This window comes from Ambystoma mexicanum, chromosome 3q, assembly GCF_040938575.1.
Source record: "Ambystoma mexicanum isolate Mex_15411 chromosome 3q, UKY_AmexF1_1, whole genome shotgun sequence".
NCBI lineage: Eukaryota > Metazoa > Chordata > Amphibia > Caudata > Ambystomatidae > Ambystoma > Ambystoma mexicanum.
In genome coordinates, this window is record NC_090926.1 from 41398955 (window position 1) to 41420100 (window position 21146).

A 21146-nucleotide genomic window follows, 5' to 3' on the forward strand; every position below is an offset into this window, starting at 1 on the left:
CTCTTGCAAGGATAACAACGTTTATTTCCATACAAAGGAAAAAGCGAACTCTGCTGCCGCGCAGCACTCTAGTAAAAATCTTTCAGTGCAACACATTATGAAGGTGTGCAGCATCATCAGTGACATCATTACATACAGTAGAAACCAGCGCGGTTGGTTGGTGCAATCCTACACATAGGTTACCTGCTTCATAGGGAATGCCAGGCCATTGGTGCCAGCCCTGTCCATCCATCTTCTTCCACGTGGGCGATGCTGCAGTCGTCATCTGTCAGAAGGCAGCCAAGTTGCACTCATATTGCGAACAAAACAACATATCTCTATATATGTAACAATGCACCTGGTACAAGCAGACAGGGGCTCAAGGGGAAAGCAGAGGTCATACTAACTTTCACATTTCACTCACTCCCAGACAGGCTGGCATCTCTCCAACATCTTCCACTCTCGTTCTGGGCTATAATTTCATCCCTCACTGCACCTTGCAGCACAAGTCATGTGATCTGGGACTGAAGGTAGGAATGCCCTGCTTTCTGATCTTTTTGATTGTTCGAAGGGTCCAGCATGTTTATGATCAGTGGTCTGGGGCTGGCTAGTGCATTGGAATTCATGGGTCCTAAAGCCAGGGCAATTGGGTGATATAACTTAGAGTTGGGACTGGTGGGGATTGGAGGCCTGTGCCCTCCTTCTCGTGGGATTGTATTGTACAAAGACGCCCAGCCCCACTCCCATTGCCTTGCAGGGCACATTCTTCGCAGGGCGCAATAGTTGGCAACATTTTTGGACAATGACGGGCTTATTGACCTGTGTAGCTCTGGCCTTTCTCATCAGTGCCCGGGATACAACCTATTCCTTGTTCCTGTTCACGGCCTAGGACTGGGATGCTGGTTGCCGTCCTTCGTTTAAGCTTTGCCCTTGAACATGGCTGCTAATATCTGAGATGGATGCTATTCCCACATGTGCACTGTGCCTTATTCTAAAGCACTTCGGGGTGCGGGAAGATCGTGTCCCCTTCCAAACAATGTGTACAGTAAGTATTTACCAGTAGTCCTTGAAAGAAGTTGTGCTGCCTCATTACTAATATATATATATAATTCAGAAGAAAAGGAAGAAACTGGATAAAGCATCAGTTCCCATTTGCTGGTCAATTCCATTCTGCCCAGTACTCAGGACAATTTGTCCATAGTGGAATCATTTCCCCATCTGTTAAAGGCAATTCTGCCTTAATCAAATTCGAAAACAGGGTTGTCCTGTTCTACATCAACATACAGGGTGGAATTATATCCGGGTCCATATGGTGCAAGCAACGCCACAGTTCCTGTAGGCAGAGGAGACTCTTCACTCATTGGATGCCTCTTATTTGACTAGATAGCATTGTGCAGAGTTTGAGAAAGGTGTTCCCCTCTTCCACCCACTTCTCATTTTCCTACAGTCTCTTCTTGAAGATCTGCAGGAAATGTGCAATCCCATCAACAGATCAGCTTTCTCCAGATACACAGGCCTTTAGTCCCACCTTCTACAGGGAGGGACCCGCAAGCATGCAGTTGGAATGTTCTGCGTTCAATTGCCTCACTGCTCCTCTTTGCCTTACCCCTTTCCTAAGATTCCCATGGTCTTGAAGCACATCAGGAAGTAGTGAGAGAGAGGGAGTGATTAGAATTACTCTGGGAAGGGAGAGGAAGTCGTGGTACTTCCCTTTACTGAGAATGCCAGTTTCTGACCCTACATCACTGAGATGGCCTCATCTGCCTCTTCGCAGAGTTGGGATCAGACTATTTAAAACTGCAGGGGAGGTGGCCTATGAGTAAAGGTGCCCTCTATTTAGGTGGAAGGCTTGCTTAAACTATCCAGTCACACGTTACCCCTAAAGAGGTACAACAAACACTAGGCTATTTTCACATCTTGAGCCATTAGCTCTATTTTCTTGATATTGTTTTCTGGGGGGCCTGGACTCCTCTTCCATCGATGGGTAAGCCATTAGGCTGCTCAAGATGTTTATATCGTTAGATACCACATCAGATCCCTTCTCGCATCATGGGATCTACCCCCGTTGTTTATGTCCCTGTTAGGGCCTCCCATTTAGCCCTTGGTCCTGGCTTCTCTTCCAGTCATCTCATCCATGGTTCTGTTCCTGGCAGCCTGTATTTGGCAATGAGATTCCGAGAAGTAGGTGCACTGTTTTGTAACACCATGTCACATAGGTCACCTGCCAACAGGGAGGACTGTATTTAGGGACTGTGTACCAGTAGTTCAATCCTACATGCAAAACTGGGATCTTCCCTAAAGAACCAACAATCAGGATGGTCTTCTTCGCATAACAATGTCTCTCATCACTGCATGTGTGTAGCTAGGCATCTACAGCCTCTGAAGCAATACCGGCATATCCCCCCATGGAGTCCAATAGGACTTCTTGAAATGTCAAATTACCAACATCACTGGCACTCATAATCCAGACGTAATACCGCCAGACAGAGTGCTGGTAAGAGTATCACCATTTACTGGTATCCTGGCAGAATTACCGCCAGGATACTAGCAAACTTGTAATGAGGGTCAAAGTTCCTTGAGCAGATGGGTCAGTGGTTGCAGCTGAGTAGTGAGTGGTCCCTGCTGTCTACTGCTCATCCCCTTAATTCCCTTCCCCTCAAAGCTCTGATATATATTATTCCTCATACCACTGTCCGTTTATCTCTTTCACTCCCTTATGAAATACTCCAGGCCTCTGAGCAGCTTCCACTACCACCTTCCCTACCTCCTTTCCTGGTCACTTCTTGTTCTACCTCTTCCTTACTTCTCTAATACCCTGATGTTACCATGTCAGTGTTAATCCCAGCTTCTGCCAACCACGCCTCCTTCTGCACCCTGTAAGGTACTACCGCCTCTAGATGTCTTAATTATTGAGTTTTCACATCCTCCTTTTGGGACTGTCTGGCATATGATGTTTCCACCTGTTTCTCTACTTTCCTAACTCACACGATAGCCTTCTGTTCAACCTCAGTGTTTGATCTTTCAATTGTCACCTTGAGCTCCTGCAAGCTCCTTTTGCCAACTCTTGCCCTGTTTTTTTACCAACCCCTCACTCAGCCATTTAATTTCTACAACATATGTTTGTCCATTCCCAAGCTCAGCTCTTCAGCTTTTGTAACTTATCTCCACTCTAAATCTCTGATGTTACTAACTCCTCCTTGACCCTCTTAGTTCTCATGATCCCCTCCTGCTGCCACCTCTTCAGTCTCCCCGGTCTCTGCAGCCTTTGCCCCTTCCACTGCTCTTCAGTCCCCTATCATCACCAAATACACCATGAACGTGCCACACAAATTCAGCAACTGGGGTTGGTTGCTTTTGTACAGTGTTCTACCTCCCACACCCCCTTGGGTGTCACGTTCAGTGAGGGACCCTGTGACTGTTAAGTAAGTGAGGCGTTGGATTGGTGTTGTCCCTAGGGGCACTTCAGTCTACTTTGCTCTTAAATGGTGGACCAAATCTGTAACTGGCCAATCCACCAGGTTAGACGCCAGTAATCCCTCTGTGACCCTTCCCTGTGGTGCCTTTGCTGCACTGGTATCTCCTGGTTTCACACCTTGTGAAATCAATACTGAACGCTCATTGGGTAAGCTTGCTAAACACCTCCGGTTACTGAATAGTGTGTGTGCTTGGAAAGATTGCAAGACTGCATCCTTGGCAGAGGAATTCTCGGCCAGGAGACAATCCCTCTGTAACTGTGTTTTCCCTCTGATGCATCCTATGGTAGGAAAGTAGTGGACTTGCAACATTGTATCCACTGTACACCCAGGCTCATTGAATATCATCTTGGCACATTAAATTGACTTGCCTGATGCCCAGGTGAAGTTTTACACATCTTGAAATACATGCTACCAGTGTCTAGTCAACTAAACGTTTTACATTAAAGGGAAAGGTACCTTTTCCAACATTGAGACTGCAAGATTGTTTAAAAAGATATGCAATCCCTCGCAATTCAGAAGGGGGTGTTTTATACTTATCCTGCAGGATCTCACCAGGGGTTTGGCCAGGGGTAGAGCTTCCAAAACTAACCTGCCCAAGTGGCCTGCCGGATTGATGAGGATCTAGAATCCCAGGTCTGGCCCTTATTGAGGCGTTGTGATTGTCCCCTGCCACGTGCCAGTGTCCAAGGCTGGGTGACAAGGGGTCCTCCATATGCCAGTACTTGATCCAACATCCACTGCCTTGGGTGGCACCTGGCCCCTGGAATGACCACCTTATTGGTCCCCAGAATTAGGGCATAGTGCTTTCCTTATTGTCTGAGTTGAAGTCTCCCTTGGATGTGGGGAGGGCTGTTAAGGACTTACTCGCTATGCCTGCATCATTCAAACTTTGTGACTCCATCTTTGTTTGGACATGGGGTATGGAACCCCGGGTTGGTGTCCTACGCCTTTGGGTTAGGTTGACCACTGTATCTCCATGGCTTATGCTTCTTTTAAGGTGACACTGCAGTCGTTGCAGGGAATGTCCATCAAAGTGTGGCTTCCTCGTGGGCTCCTTTCTGAAGGTGTTTCTCTTGAAGATGTTTGCAGCATGACTATGTGGGCCATTCTGGACACTTTCTTTTCCTATTATACACTGGGTGTGGTAATGTCAGCACAATCTTCCTTTGGCAATTCTGAGAGAAGTGCCATCTTTTATTAAGTTGGTCACAGTATTACAATTACCCTTTAATCATTGTCTCTTTGGTTCCATTGTTATCGTCATTGTGCATGCTTGGCATGTCCTTATTGTTTAAGGTGTGTTTTGATTACATACTGGTTATCTTTATTAAACTGATTCCTTCTCTTACTTAACAAAGTTCTATTTCACATCCTGCTACGCAGAGGTTTGGATGATTATTTAAAAACTTCGATAATTGATAATAGATCGAAAAATGGGGCTTGATAGTTTAAAAACTTTAAAAACATTTTGAAAAAGTTGAGTTTATTTGATCATTCTTACCAAGATTTGATGTTATTCATTTAAAAGTTATAAAGAACCCATGGCGCTTGGCTCACAAACATTTCCAATGATATAAATGAGGAGATGGGTGCAAGCAGGTCTAAATTGCACCTCCCTAACTTGTACATCAAGTCTGAAAACTGGAGCAAATCTTTCATATGCTCCCATGGAAATATGATTGATAAAACGTGTCAAAGGACATCTCTGAGATGCTCCAGAGATCTCCAGTTTGCCCCCCATTTCTAAGCTTAGCAAATTAGCAAAATTAGCAATTGCAAGATACTGTGCGACAAAATTCTGATAGAAGTGATAAACCCTCACCTCAGTTCTAGCTCCTGACCCGGGAGGAGGACAAGTGAAAGGTCCCTCATTTCCTGGAATACACGAGGATTTGTTCATTTATTCAACAAGAGGGGCATAATTAAAGATGATCACCAGATCATTTGTTTGCAAGAAACCTGGCAGCAGGAGCCCCCTGTGAGTGATGGATTTATAACCTTACTTAATGCAGTGGGTAAAAACCAAAACGGTAGACCATTCTCTGAACACTTAACAATGATTAGGAATAACATCGGCCTAACTGTGATAAAAAACACAAATACACATTTATTTGTACAGGGGACTGTACTGGGAAATGGCAATAATGTGAACATCGATTATGGTTGCTTGCTAGTCATCAATGTATACTGGAATCCAGTAAAAATAACAACAGGAAGTCTGATTGCCTCAGTAACCAAGATGATTGACGACTGTACTATGGAATTCAGGAATCCACATATTATAATATGTGGTGACTTAACTATAAAAGGCATAGGCAAAAGGAAAGCCCAAGAAATGGAGGTAAGGAACTGCATGATACTAAATGGTCAAACTAGGGGAGATATTCTCGCCAAGCCAACATGGCACCATAATGAGTGCAAAGCCACATTAGATTACATCTGGGTGTCAGAAAACCTCCAAAACAACACAAAAGACTTTCGAATCATGGCTATGGAAAGTAGTGACCACAACGCGGGAAAGGTGGAGAGGCACTGCAGTGATCTCAAAATAAACACAGGGAAAAATGGCCTATGGCTCGATCTGAGAAGAATTGAAAACATAACTAAGAAATGAATCAACCTGAATATGCAAGAACCAAACTATGTGCCACTACTGGCAAAGTATCAATCAACAAATACAGGATTTAAGCAATGTTATCAACAACCTAAACATTTGTATAGCCAGGAAGTAGTGGCGCAGAAGAGGATCTTGCAAAGAGACAAAGGCAAAGATAATGTAATTTGCATAATTTCCTTCAGAATTATACGGGACCAAGAGCAAGCAGAGAAAATGTTAAACTCCATTTACCATTGGAATTCAAGAGAAACGTGGGCAATAATAAATGAAGGGACTCTGTCACAGAAAGCATCATTAAGTAACAGCATACATGCAGTAACGGGTGGTCAAACATTTTAAAGAAGGTTTCGCAAGGTCAACTAAGTCACGAGAGGAAGAAATGGAAGAGGCTACAGTGACCTGGGATTTCAACTTTAAAAAAGATATAATTGTTGATGCAATAACAAAATTAAGGAACTCAGGTGAGGTAGGACGCAATGGGGTGACTAACATCATGCTAAAGGAAAACAAGGGGGCCTGGGCACAGTTTATTAAAATCCTGTTTTGGCAAATCTCGAGAACAAGGACAATTCCGTCATCTTGTAAACTGGCAATAGTTTTCCCTATCTTTAAGAAAGGTGATAGATTAAATTCAAACAACTATCAGCCAATTGCCTTGTCAGACGTAATTGGTAACTTATTTGCCTCTCCGACATAAAAGGTTATCTAAATGGGCAGACGAAGAACAATCATTGATGCAAGACTGACTGGATTAACCAAGGGAGTGGGGACAGATCTAAATCTTATGCTATCGAGCAAACTAAAGCCTGAAAATTTAAAATCCCATCAAACTTTGTTTCTAGTATTCATCGATCTTCGTCTAGCCTTTGACAGTGTCAATAGATCAATGCTATGGGGAAAACTAAAGTTGTGGCAGTGTCCAGAGGACGTCTTACATGCCATAATTGCTCTACACACTGACACAAAAATATTGATCTCATTAATGCTGAAGGAGCTTTAACGGATGAGATAACCACAGAGAAAGGAGTGAAACAGGGCTGCCTGCTGGCTTCGTTTATCGTCAAGCTTTATTTAGCTGATTTGCCTAATATATTTAATAATGTCAACATATTTCTCCCTAAAGTAAATGGAACACCAATTTCTTGGGACATATACGCAGACGATCTGATGTTATGGATAGGACCCAAGTAGGATTCCAGAGACAGATAAATCTTCTTCACAACTATCTTAAGAAGAAAGAGCTTGAAATAAATGCAAACAAATCTAAAATCATGTAATTGGGTGGTTAAGTGGGGGAAAACAAGGCAGACGTTTCAATGCAGAGCAGGCAAGGAAATAATCGGAACTACCAACGTTATTATATATCTGGGAATCTCGTTTAATAAATGTGTAAGAGGATGGTAATGGCTTCAAGATCTGAAATTAAAGATCAAAATGTTGTCTGCGCAAGGAATCATTCTACACCTCAAATTCACCATGAAACCTCTCATGTTTTACACACAGAAAGTAACAGCAGCAATAAACTTTGGCAGTGAATCGGGTCTGAATTTAAGCTGGACAATATGGAACACTCTGGAAAGGTATTTCTGGAGGAAGGTCCTGCGCTTACCCATGTGTACATCCATCTCAGCAATCCGGTATGAATTGAGGATTCAAAAGATGCAATGCATAGGATTATGGAAATCTTTGTCACTCCTACAGAAAATGTGCATGTCATTGTCAGCAAAACCGTATCACATATTGGGCTTATCCTCAGATGGGGCTTATCCGGGCCTATTAAAGAGATGGTATGAAAAAATGGCAAGGCCAAATTGATTACCTAAATGTCTCAACAGACACACTAAGAGAGAATCCCTGCGCTGTTAAATGGAAGGTAATACAAAATGACTGGATAGAGACCATCAACAAAAGGTTGTTTCTCAGCTCCTTACTGAATTTAATGTGTGAAGCTAGTGCAATAAAAAGGCCTATGAAATATCTAGTAAGATGCCCAAGCCTATATCATCAGGACCAATTTCTTCACCCGAGACTGAACTTGTATCCAATAAAAAAAAATACTGCATATGAGACATTCAAAGAAGCTCAAAGACAATTAATGCAGATTCTGCAAAAAAGAGATGGAATCAGTATGTCACCTCAAAACAAGGTGTCTGAAATTAAATCTAGTAAGATGCTTCCTTCCACTTGGTAAAATTTGCACCAGTGACACTTGAGATGGACGAATGGTGGCAACAAATCCTGCAAGGAGAAAATCATATGCACACATGTGTGACAGTTGGCGTTTTGGACGAAATCCTAAAACAAGATGTGTGATTGTTTGAAGCACTATAATAAATGACTGCAGAGAACAGGAGGGTCCTTTGTCATGGCACTTCCTTGATTTGATGCTTTTGTGGTCCTCTCTGCGCTTAGTGGACAATTATTTGCGATAAGGTAGGATTGAGGATGTATTTTAGTTCATAGAAATGGAAGGAATGTTGACTTTTTGAACTAATGGAGCAATGGACACGTAATGTAATGTAATACAAAAGTTTGTAATAAACTAATGAAACAATAAAAATAAAAAATAATAAATATTTGCTAAAGTGTGATAGATGCAAAACGCAGGTGCTCATCCAGATTTTGGGCCCAATGCATGGTGCTTTACATGAGAGAAATCCAGTAAATGGCCTGAAGATCTAGGATTTGCTCATTCTATCTTTGACCTTATTGACAAATAAAGAAACTGGGGCATCTTTGGAGCTTCCTAAAGCATTTTGGAGATGTTCATGTGTCAGAATGAGTCGCAATAATGTGCCTAAGGGCATCGCAAAGTTCCTCCAGACCGCCCCAGATTTGCTCTCTTTGCCAATCAGGATTCAGGCTGCATGAGCAAATCTGAAATGTTCAGGCCTCACCCAAGTGGAAGTCAGGCCCAACGTGTTTAAAAAGCATTCTATTTTTGGCTAAAAACTCTGACTTCTGAAACGCTATATAACATTTAAATTTGAATTCATAATAGATAATCACAACTTTTAAAAAACATTTTAATTACTTTCTATTTTCTTTGTTGAAAGACTTTTGCGTGAAGTGGTTTTTTCAAGCATTGGGTTGGGATCATCCTTAGCTTTTTTCATTACAGCCTTTGGAGAAGGATGCCAACATATTTGTGAGATATAAGATGTATGCCTCAATTCAATATTAGTGCACATGACCAAAAACAGAAGGAGAGAAGATAACACTGAACCCCATGATGATCAAGACCAAATTATACCTGTCTTCACCATATGTTCCCCGTTCCTCTTGAATTATGACGTTGTGTCTTTCTTTTCTTTCCCTCTCAGGATGTTTTCCTAATCTGTTACTCTGTGGTCAGCCCCGCCTCCTATGAAAATGTTCGCACCAAGGTAAATTAATATTTTTGAAGTTATACCTTTGTTCATATTTGGATGCCTGCACATGTACAGAGTGCACATTTGGGGAATTTGAGTAATCCAGATGTTTCGGCTCATGCTGTAAGAATAATACAATTGGCTAATATAAAATAATGGGACTGTACCTGCTGTGTAATATCCAATTTGATGGTATTATATTTACGAACTTGGGAGGGGGATGTTAATCAAAATTAGAACTCTCAGTGAGTGCGTCGGTCAATCAGACTGCTCGAAACCCTGGATGAATCACACGATCCAAGACTGTCAGAGCAACCCAAGTGCTTAACGCACCCACCTTGCTGCAAGCCATAGCCGGTCCATCGCCGCCAACCCCTACTTTCTGGTTTCCACCCTCATATGCTGTCCCCCCCTCTTCCCATAACCCTGGCCGAGCCCCGACCTGCCTCTTCCCCCTTACCACTGCTCCCCTCAGCTTCCAGCATTACTGTTTCAGCATCTGCCATGGAAATGGAAGAGAGTCTTCAAGCAGAGCCCCGCCTTTCATCTCCATGGCAACCAGTCACTGCCTCATCTATCCAATGGCCCAGGTGCATATAGGGAGCAGCCTTTTTTTAAATTGTATTTTGCTATAAGCACCCCACGGGTTGCCTTGTTGTGCTAATAGCAATAATCAGCCGTCCAGGGGACATCACCAAACGGTAACAGCATAGGGGCCTGGATGTAAGGCCCTTGCTATGCTCGGGCCTATAACTTGGGCTCTGGGCCATTGCCATCTGGGCAGGCCCCCTGAACTGGTGATATCTGCTTGATTAACTACTCAGCCTGTGCATTTTGAACACTGTTTCTTGTACTTAAGAGGGATTCCATCTTTCTTTGTGAACATGCTGTGTATTACTGCTTGTATGCACACGTTTCAAGCTGCGGCAATCTACTGCTTCCATACTTTATATCCACACCCAGAGATACGTCCGTGATAGTTCCTACTCAGCATTATACTCGAGGGAAGCGGGTTAAAGTGCAGGTGACATGTAACGGAAGTGTCTTTTGCAATCCTTGCTATCACATTTCTTATTCTCGCCTCGTTCCCAGTGGTATCCTGAGGTCCACCATCACTGCAGTAACACCCCTATTGTCCTTATTGGCACACAAATGAACCTTCGTGACAACAAAGAAACTATTGAACAACTAAAAGAGAATAGACTTTCGCCTATCACATTCCCGCAAGGTCTGGCACTGGCAAAGGAAATTGGTAAGATTCCTGACCGCTGACTGTGTGTCTCTTCCTCTTGAACAGTATTTATTCCCTACATGACTTTTCTTGCTGAACTAATGACATCTAGTTACCCACCAATATTTAGAAATTGGGCAGCACTTTAACAGTGGGACATAGCTACAAAAGTAAAATAGTGACACTCTGAGTAAGGGGTATGCTGAGGTCTTACAAGCAAACAAGATGATCTGCAAATCTCCATATTTGACGGGACCTGTAGGGGATGTGCAGTGGGTGAACAGTCTTCATGCTACTTCAAGAATGTCGATGTGCTATGTATTCGTACTATAGAAGGAGAACAATGGTGTGAGCACAGGATAATTAGCTTCCAAGCAGACCCATCTTTTTTTAGCTCCTTTACAATTGGTGGGATTTCATGAAACCAGTTCTGCAGGAGCTGCTTCAGATTGTTGGGGAGTTCCTGAAGCTGCCACTGTTGGTGTAGCCATTTTGTCTCCTGAGGATATCTCACCATAATAACACCCTTTATATGTCTCTCTCTCTCTCTCTCTCTCTCTTTTTCTCGTGCTCTTTGTGGTTTTTTTTCTGTAGGTGCTGTGAAGTATGTGGAATGTTCTGCCATGACACAGCGTAACCTGAAGACCGTGTTTGATGAAGCCATTAGGGCCGTCTTGGAACCACAACCCAAGACAATGAAAAAGAAGAAAACGTGTTTGATTATCTAGGGGTAAAGACATGTGGCATTTCTCCACTTCAAAGTTGTGTAAGGAGGCTATAATGGTTGGCATAAGTTGTCTAAGTATTCTATTGCTTCTCCTCTGCCTTTCTGTGTTTTAAACAGAGCATTCTACTCTTCTATTGGGTGTAATGTTCTAATAGCAATAGCGTCCCCTTCCTTGGACACCTGGTACTAATGAGATGCCCTTGGAGTACACTTGCGTATTTCTATTGACTAATGGTCCCGCCTCCCTTGTGGCCTTCTAGACGCGCAAGCCCAACATGTGGATGACGATGCCACCACTGATCTTGCTAAGGCATCAGTACAGAGACTGGCTTGCTCTATTTATCTTGGGTCAGCCTTTTGGAGGCAACACTGAAAATGCGACCTACAGCCTGAAGCATTTTCTAAATACAATTGTCCAACAGTCTGGCTGCATTTCCTATCCCAAGCTTCAACGAAGGTGGGAATCTGGCTCAGGGGAGATGGACACGCAATTGACACTGCCAAAAACACACCGTCTTTCAGTAGGTTTGGACATGCCATGACTGACACGACCCCGTCCCTTCATGCCTCTGGGAGAGCAGCCCAGCAATGTTCCTTTCTCTTGCCTGCTTGCATGTCTTTTGCAGTCCCCCATTTACATCTTTCACTCTGGAATGTGTGAGGCAAGACTCTTTATGAAGGAAACACAAATCAGAAACAGACATGAACAGAGAAGACATTGCAGAGGTGAATCCTTGAGCTTCCCTCTTCCAGTGCCTAATGGCATAATCTGAAGATTATGAAATCTTAAAAATAAATGACTGTTAGCCTAACTAAGGTATCATCCTATTGTCTTCTTTGAATGTAGAGATATATTATAATAAAAAGTTGTGCAAAGCCAAACATAAAAAACTCTGTTAAAGGGACATTATGGTTGCAGCACATTATCTAAACACCAAGTAAATGAACCAGTTATGGTAAACTACGCCACAATAACCTGTATCCCGATAAACGCACTGTTTGGATTAACCCCCAGCACATCACAGATGACATCACAAATGGCATCATCACTGACAGTACTGATGACATCAAATATCCTAGTAAGTTGTTTTTGTTGTTGTTTTTGTTTTGTGCCATTAAGCAGTTTAAACACCGGATTTGACATGGACGTACTGCAATGAAAGCACGATACACATACTATAAAGGTGCTATATGTGTAGACTTTAACCTCGCACAATGTTTTTAGCATACTCTCTTTAGAGTTTCACATAAGCTAATGATGCACATACATGTAACAATAAGCAGGTCCCATACGCATGATGACAGATTCTAATCTTAGTTTCGTTCTCTGATCATATTAAGTGTTTGCCCCTTACTGGAGCTTCCCTGTGTGTGCATATGATTTGTATGCATTAAGTAAACTATGGCTTTCCAGGCACGTCTAGTTATTCTTGTATACGGAGCCCTTGGCAGCAAGTTTAACATACATGAAGGTTGTGATAGCCTTCAATGTATGATTCTACTAGCACAATCTACCGGATTGAGAATGCTCCATTTCTATGGTCTATGCTGCAGTCATTGCCTGTTTTTATGTATTTTTAGATTGCTCTAATATCGACAGAACTTCATTAGAAATGTATGTTTGAATATGTACAATTTGTGATACTGAAAGGCCTACCTATCCACCTTCATGTTGGTAGCAATACTCTAATTTGAACCCCTTCTAAGGACTTTTCATGAGGATTCATAAAGAGTAGTGATGTTATTATATGTGATACATCGAAGATGCCATTTGTGATGTCATATTTCATGTACTGGGTGTTAGTCTGTGCAGATCATGGCACGGGCGTGAGTTATGTTGCATAGTTTACCATAACTAGTGAATTTCTTTGGTTTTTAGATTTTGCGCTGCAACCAAAAGGCCCTTAAACAACGTTTTTTCACCTAATTTCACTGGTTTTTAGTAGAGGAACTTAAACATAACTTCCCTTTAACAACGTGTGTTCACTGAATGTCAATGCTTTTTATAACTGAAGACGTTTCATGATGTTTGAGCATTCGATGTAAGTCATTATAATTCCACTTTTAATATATATGGAATAACTGTAACACTATTTTAACAAACAACTTTTTTGCAGTGCATACTGATGTGTATCACTTTTATGAATCACATGTTGGGGATGCAAGTCATGGTTTACATGTGATGGGCACCACCAAGCCGGCCTCAATATCCACTGCACCTAGCCTGCAACCCGGTCCAGTGTCCACTAGGGCATCAGGGCTACTGCACATGGGCTGCAGTCACTTCAGCAATATCTCTAGCCATGACAACCAACCTACAGTATAAATGGGGCAGGGCAACGTAACCATAATGCACCTTTAACAATGTTTTTTTCAGTGATTTTCAATGCTTTTTATAACGGAAGATGTATCATTCTGTTCCAGCACGGTGTGTAAGTTATCAAAAATTCCCCTTTAAGAAATATGAAACAACTATAAAAATCCTATAACATATATTTTGCGGCACCCATTGATGTGTGTAACTTTGAGCAACGCATGCTGTTTCTGCAAGTTATGGCTGAATTGACTGGGGCTTGAGGTTCAGCCATGTCCCAGGCCTTACCAAGCAACCCACAATAGCCACGAAACCTGTTGCAGTCTGGTGGGTATGCCGTAATGGGATGGTGGGCCATTGTCCACGGCCGATGAGCGTAGAATGTTCTAATAGCAATAGTGACCCCTTCCTCAGGCATCTGGACAGGTATTGAAAATCTTCACTTGGTGTGTTGATTCAATCAATGGTTTGAATCCACAATGATTGGCCCTCTTTCCCCACACTCCCGCTAAACAGTGTAAACTGGTGAAAAATCATGGAGATTCCTCACAAACTTACTCTCAAAGTTCAAAACACACAGAAGCCTATAGGTCATCCTGCAAAGAAACAAAAAGGTCTTGCAAGCTAGGCAGGACATTACACCAGGAGTATATAATTGGCTTAAAAAGCACTGCCCCATAATTGTGTTACCCATATTCTCTCAGAGATGTATCTGCAAAGCAGGGAGCAATTAGTTACTTACTGAGCCTAGATTGCATATTATTACCAATAAACTCTACTATTATTATTATTATTATTATTATTACTTCCTGTAGGAGACATTTTCTTTGAAACTACGGTCCCTTCATCAATATCTATCTGACTTACTAGATGCTGTGAAAAACAAAGGTGTATTTAAGAAATCTCTTCCAAGCTTGAGTTTTCATCTGTAAATTATCCAAAGATCTGCAGCAAATATAAATGCAGTGTCTGGCAGAAGTATGCATAAACAGTCTTTGTAAATTCAGCAGTAGAAGGGTTCTATGTTGCAAGGTAATGGTCGTAATGAACCTTCACCTATAGGGCTTGGATTGAAATTTGCAACCGGGGCAGGGGAGCCATAATCAGGTGCCTCGGATCGTGGCCTGAATCCCACGATCTAATCCTGTGCTCCAAGCAACCTGAAGGCAGCTCACCTGCTTGCCACCCCCCGCCCTCCCTCTGGTGTCCCAGTATATCCTCTCAACCTCTACCCCACTTACCTGATCCATTTGGCATGCCACCACTGCTGTCACTGTTTCACGTCCCTGGCCTCCATGGAAATGCAAGAGGGGGCTCTGCATGGGGCCCTGCCTTCTATCACCATGGCAGCCATTTTGGGTAATTGTTTTGATTGATGAACAGGACACCGAAGTGCCTCATGTTCTTTCACACAAAATACATTGTTGTCATCACCCTGGGTTTTTAGATCGAAAACACGGCGCCTGCCAGATCGGGTGGTAATGGCGATGGGGCCCATTGTTAATACCCTCACTGAATTCGGACCTATAACTTGGGCCCCTGGCTGTGCGGATCAGTTTAATTGCTTTATTATACGACAGGGCAGCATCTAAGTTCTGAGTCTGTGCAATACGCGTTCTTTGCATTGAGCTTAATGTTACTGTAAACTATACTCTTCAACAATGTTGTAATCATGTAGTCTCACATCGGCACTCATTAGGAGTACAGTGGTAACCCGTAACACCAGATCTGGCACCTGACTTCCCGGTGTCATAGCGACATTGCAATTCGTGGCAGCGTGGGAACTCAGGCGCCGGAATTTGTAAGTCCTCATTCCCATAAAGTTCCAAAGGACTCCATGGGAATGGGGACTCGGAAGCACCGGCACCGATGCTAACAGTGCCCGTGCTTCCATGGCAACTCTCCTTCGCATGGCTGCTGCACCCGGCAGGGTCATACCTGTCAGGCTCAACGGCCCCGGCAGGCAGACTCGTTATGTGCCGGTCCAGAACATGGGTGCCAGTAAGCTTACCGGCACCCTTGTTTCTGAACCGGCCCACTCTTAATGAGGCCCATAGTGTTCCTTCTACTGCCTGGAATTGACTCCACGTATTTCGTTGTGTTCACGATGAACCAAGAACCATTCACAAACAGGAGCTGGCTACGAAAATCAAATACAGTCTCATTCTTGAGCAACACTACATGCAGATGTGATTGAAACCTGTGCAACACATTTTGAACTCCCTCTGAACGGGTCTATGTGCCCTCTAGCAATTGTCCTTTAATGTCTCAGGGCACGGGGCTGCATTTCTTTCTTTTGATCTATCACTGACAGACAGGCACCTGATAATTATAATAACAATTATATTTTTCTAATGGGCTTAATAAAGGAAACCAGTTTCTAAGCGTGAGACCGGGATTCAAACCTTTTGTTGCAGTGCATTGTCTTGCTTCCAAGACAAACGCGTTGTCCCTGACGACCAAGCTAAACCATCACATTGCGCCATTTAAATTGGAAATAGTGGTATCTTACAGTATATACACACACACACACAGACAAACACACTCACAAACACACATGCACATACCCGCCCCCCCCACTGGGGAGTGATATTCAGAACTTAACATCGACAAATAATGAAGGACCAATACGTTTCTTCCCTTATGTAAGGCACTACCTATGCGCACCAGGTCTACCTGGAATAGAATGCCAACTAATGGAAATGCCCACATCATGTGATCTGTATGAGGACTTGGAGTGTGCACATTCATGTAAATCTAGTTTTGGGGTAAAGGCTTATATTGCAGGGGAAGTGTCTTTTTTGTGATGTGAGCTTTCTTGTCTTACTGCCCATGACGGTGTCTTCTTTTCTTCACAGGTGCTGCACTTAAAGACTCTCAACATCGCTGCAGTGATTCTACTTAACTAGTGCCATTGAATATTTCACCACACATTGTTACCGTCCATTCATCCTCAGTACTTCAGTTTTTCTTGTCTGTATATCTGCTTTGTAGCTAGATGTTCTCATATGTTTACAGATTTCAGGATTGCCTGCCCTAGTCCACTAGACCTAGCTGCTTCCCAACATTTCGATGGGCAATATTTCATCTATGCCACACACACACATGCCCACACACACACACACACACACCACACACGCGCGCGCACACACACACACACACACACACACACACACACACACACACGTGCACACAGATTAGAATGGATGAGGAGTGTTGGGCATGGTGTGGTATGCACTCTGTTCTCAAATAATCTTTGAAGTGCCATGTCATCAGTCTTTACCAATGAGGGCTGGATCCTCTTAGAACAATTTTTCTCATCAAAAATCCACCACCATGGGCCTATGTCTTCAGCGGTCCACAATAACGTGAACAGTCAGACTGTGTCAAAACTATCATAAAATAAAAGCTAAAATGCACAGCTGCGTTGGCCAACTTAAGGATGAATTTAAGATCATATAAATACGCCTTCTCGATGGATGTTCTTTTATTTTGAAGCCAAGTTTCCATTTTAAACCTGCTGATTCTTGATTTAATTTGCCTTTTCTTGTTTCTGTTTTTCATATGTTATTATGTCGTGGAGACAATTGAGCCTATGGTTTACTGCCACTATTCTGCCTGCTCTTTCTCTGAGACTTAATACAATACAGGGTTACGTTTATTTTTCATCTAGGAGCTTCAGATGCCATTTTAAGTGATGCTTCTCACTCCGTTTCTCTTTCGGATGCTTCCACAAGGCTGACTCAGTGATCCTATGAACCCCATATGCAGTCAGCTGGTCTGCAACACTGCTAATCATTGCACACTAAAGCCTTTGTTTTGACTGTAGAGACACAATCTCTAGTTTATGTGTCATTCATCATTCTGGTCTTAAATGTGGTTTAGTTACAGAACTACATCATTTAGGATATACAAGAATTTTGAAACCCATAATGCTATAGGGCTTAAGATTTTATTTTCAAAGCTAAAGAGGAATCTGACCATATCGATGGGAAAGTCTACAAAGAATATTGTCTAATCAAGGGAGATCCTATGGCAACAGGCAATCCTCATTGCCCACTGGACAGTCCGTGGAAATACTGAAAACGTTGGCATCCACACTTCCAACGTGTATTTAACTTTGATTATTTTCAAACTTTCGAGTGGGCCAATCTAATGCTGTGTCCGTTAAGCTTGTTCACAAAATCTGGTGTATACGACGAATAGCACACATGATGGAAATTGCATAACTTTACAGTGAGAGATGTCAACCTTCAAATCAAGTTAATTAATGAGTTACCTTCACATGGAAATGTGTTAGGAGTTAGGCTAGTGCATGTGCTTAAACCTATTGCTGTTTGGTGCTTATGTGGTCCACAATGGACAACTTCCATGCCTTCAATGCCACCATAACAGAAGTCTTATTGATGGGTTGCTGTGCAATACACATTAGCACTTAAATGTCATAGCAACGAGGCTCACTGGGAGCAAATAGATGGTCCAACATATAAACATTGTTCTATTAATAGTCGTGTCTTTTTTTTTAGCAAACACACAGTTACATTGTCAATTTGCTTTGTCACTTTTTTATATAGTCTCCTTCTCATACATCCATACAACACTTGACGTTGCAAGTTTATTTCAGAAACTTTGAAAATCTGAGCATCAATTGATTTACTAAGTTGTTTAAAAACAAATGATTGCAAACCAACTAAAACATGTTCCGTCTTGACTAGGTTCGAGTGGTATGAACGCTCCATAAAGAGATTCTGATGGAAGAACAGTGAATGGACATAGGTGTGTTCCTCACTTACAACATCTGAGCATTTTATAGGATGTCTACCCTGCCTTCGTATAGATAAAAGATATTCTCTTAGTAATACCTCTTGTATATGGTTTCCCAAATAATATACACATCTTCCAGCTAGATGACTGGGCATGTGTAGCTTTCTGACAAACTTTACCTAAGAACATACAGAGCTGTCTGTAAATCGTAAAGATACAATTTTAGGTTTGTGCCTTGAACAGATTTGTGTGGGTCATCACATGACTTCCACTTTCATTTCCACTGTGTGTGTGTGTCGTGTTGACATTGGTATTGGGCCAGTCTGAAATTCGGTATATCAGGGACGTCTTCTGGCAGAACCACTAGTCTATGAAGCTCCATATCACATCAGATGATACTGAAGGTGTTGCTAACATGGGTGTTTCATATCAAAGTAATGCTGTCAATGAGTGGTGCAGGGAGAGGAAATAAATGAAATGTAATCAACATTATTGATGAAGTCCATGGCAAATGGTTGCATGTTTAGTGATATTCTTAAAACATTTATTGTTAGATCAGATGCCTTTGTGAGCAGTGCCTGATGAAAGTTGAAGGTCCGTCAAGGCATTACTGAAATGCAATATCTATTGTATATGTGCATGGACATAGTGCAGTTCACCATCCAATATAGGATCCATTTATATTGTGGTTTCAACGTTGGGCTCCTCATTTATTTTATTCACTAGGAAATAGATGGAAGCCATTTTCTGTCCATGATTTTCAAAAATGCCAACACTAGTTTGGACAAATTCCTCAGCATCTAATAATGGTTTTGTTTTGATTTCGTTAACACTTTTGAACTTTATTTGCTTTGTTTGAGATCGTTCAGACTTAAGCAGAACCTGATCCACATGTGGGCTGTTTGCTGTGGTCCTCTTGGGGTTGTTTGCTGTGGTACTGTTGACTTCTTAGTTGGCCATTTTAATGCAATTCTGAAGAATGTGATGCCTTTACCAAAATGGAATCGGGCTCTTAAACAGGAGACACACTTGAACACATTGATAATGGCAATAGACCTGCCTAAAGTTAAGCTTTTTGTTGAGGGCATACTGTTTCAACAGCCCTTCAGGTGTTCTATGCTTGCAATTGCTAATATAAGTATTGAACAATGTAAACTTAGTTTTGAATTGAAATCTTTTACTTCACCAATTGAGATATGTTTAAATCAAATCATGTATATTTGCACTCACTATTTGCATTTGTTTTCAAAATGTGTCATGTCCAATTGTTCCACGTGCCTTTGTGTAGGCTAATTAAGCAGCTAGTAGTAAGGTACTTTGTGGTGGTCTTTGGGAAAAGATTTAGAATAGAATAGAATTGGGTGATGAGGACAATGCCAAATGTACATGCATTTGTTGCATATATTTTAAGCCAACACTAAAGGCGTGATTGCCACAGCAGTGTTATTAAGGTTAAAGCCATTTTATGAAGACACTTGCCTTTAATTCATAACCGTGATCCATACTGTATGTGTCTATTGTGAAGAATCAACATTTGAGCACTATCTTTCAGCACCAGCGGGCCCCCAATTGTTTAAAGGAAATTTCTGTGATGGTTCCGCCTATTACACCACTAGAGAGGTATGCAGTGATAAAATCGCAGCAAAAATGTTGCCTGTACAAAAAATCACTGCAAAAATACTGTGGTTTGACCCGTTAAAGGCGTACCCCATTACACCATTTAAAGGGAGCGGGGGCTGCAGCGGTGTCCCCTGCTCCTCTTAAATGGTATAATGGGTACGGGTCTTGCGGGGGTGTCCCCTGCAACCTTTACATGGATTGCAGTGGCAAAACCACAGCCTTTTTGCCACGATATTTTGAGTCTACAGCCATTTTTGCCACAAGTTTAACACATGGAACCACTAGAGCTTTGGGTGTCAAAGTGTGGGTGATGTTGCACATGGGCAATCAGCACTTTCAAATTATGAATGTACATTTTCCTGCAGATTCTATATCGGATATCTGCTAATGGACACATTTGTATTAATCCTACATGTGTCTATGCATTTAATGAGGCACTGCACCCTGACCTACAATGTTGTACATGCACTATCCTGATCTGTTGCTAGGATCATGGGTGCCATCTTGCTTCTGGACCTTTGGCAGTTGAATTCCTTTCACTCCACTGCTGATTTGTCTATACTTGTCAAAAAGGATTTCACAGAATGTACCTTTTAACTATTATTATTGTTGGATATGATATTATTTGTACTCTGTGTCCCTGGTGCAAAATCACTTTCCTGCAATCGCTCTGAATGTAATTAACATACTTTTCATTGTCTTTTATGGGTATGTTTTCAATGTAAACTACACTGTTAATATAATAATAAAATGAGATTTGTATAGTACGTGTATCCAAAGCAGTGGTACAACATTTGTGAAAAGCACCATTTTGTTTAATTGTTCGGCGTGTGTGGAGTTTGGCGAGTGTGGTACTGACAGCGTTTCTACCCTCAACACTGCAGCTTTAGGGCTTACTGCACACAATTACCCAGACTCGCTTTTATGTGGAAAAGGTCACTTTAATGTGACAGGCCACAGCTCACAAAGAAACGCTAACCTGGCTACCTGGTCTTACAGACTAACATATCCGTTTTAACAAATTGCCAGACAGTTATTATTAACATA

At 42.1% G+C, this 21146-nt stretch overlaps 1 protein-coding gene across 3 annotated transcripts in view; it reads left to right on the plus strand.

Annotated features, from left to right (window-relative positions):
* Nucleotides 1–20872, plus strand: part of LOC138582075 (ras-related C3 botulinum toxin substrate 1-like) — a 79317-nt gene extending 58445 nt beyond the window's left edge. Inside the window, exons 4-7 of one of the 3 annotated variants that reach the window (XM_069653027.1) lie at nt 9396–9458; nt 10536–10695; nt 11269–11440; nt 16574–20872. In XM_069653027.1, the coding sequence (XP_069509128.1) occupies nt 9396–9458; nt 10536–10695; nt 11269–11402 (357 nt within the window). In that variant the 3' untranslated portion in view covers nt 11403–11440; nt 16574–20872. Of the gene's footprint in view, nt 1–9395; nt 9459–10535; nt 10696–11268; nt 12214–16573 lie in introns of those variants that run through there. The other 2 variants (XM_069653026.1, XM_069653025.1) reach the window with 2 other exon arrangements.
* The last annotated feature ends 274 nt before the right edge of the window (nt 20873–21146 follow it).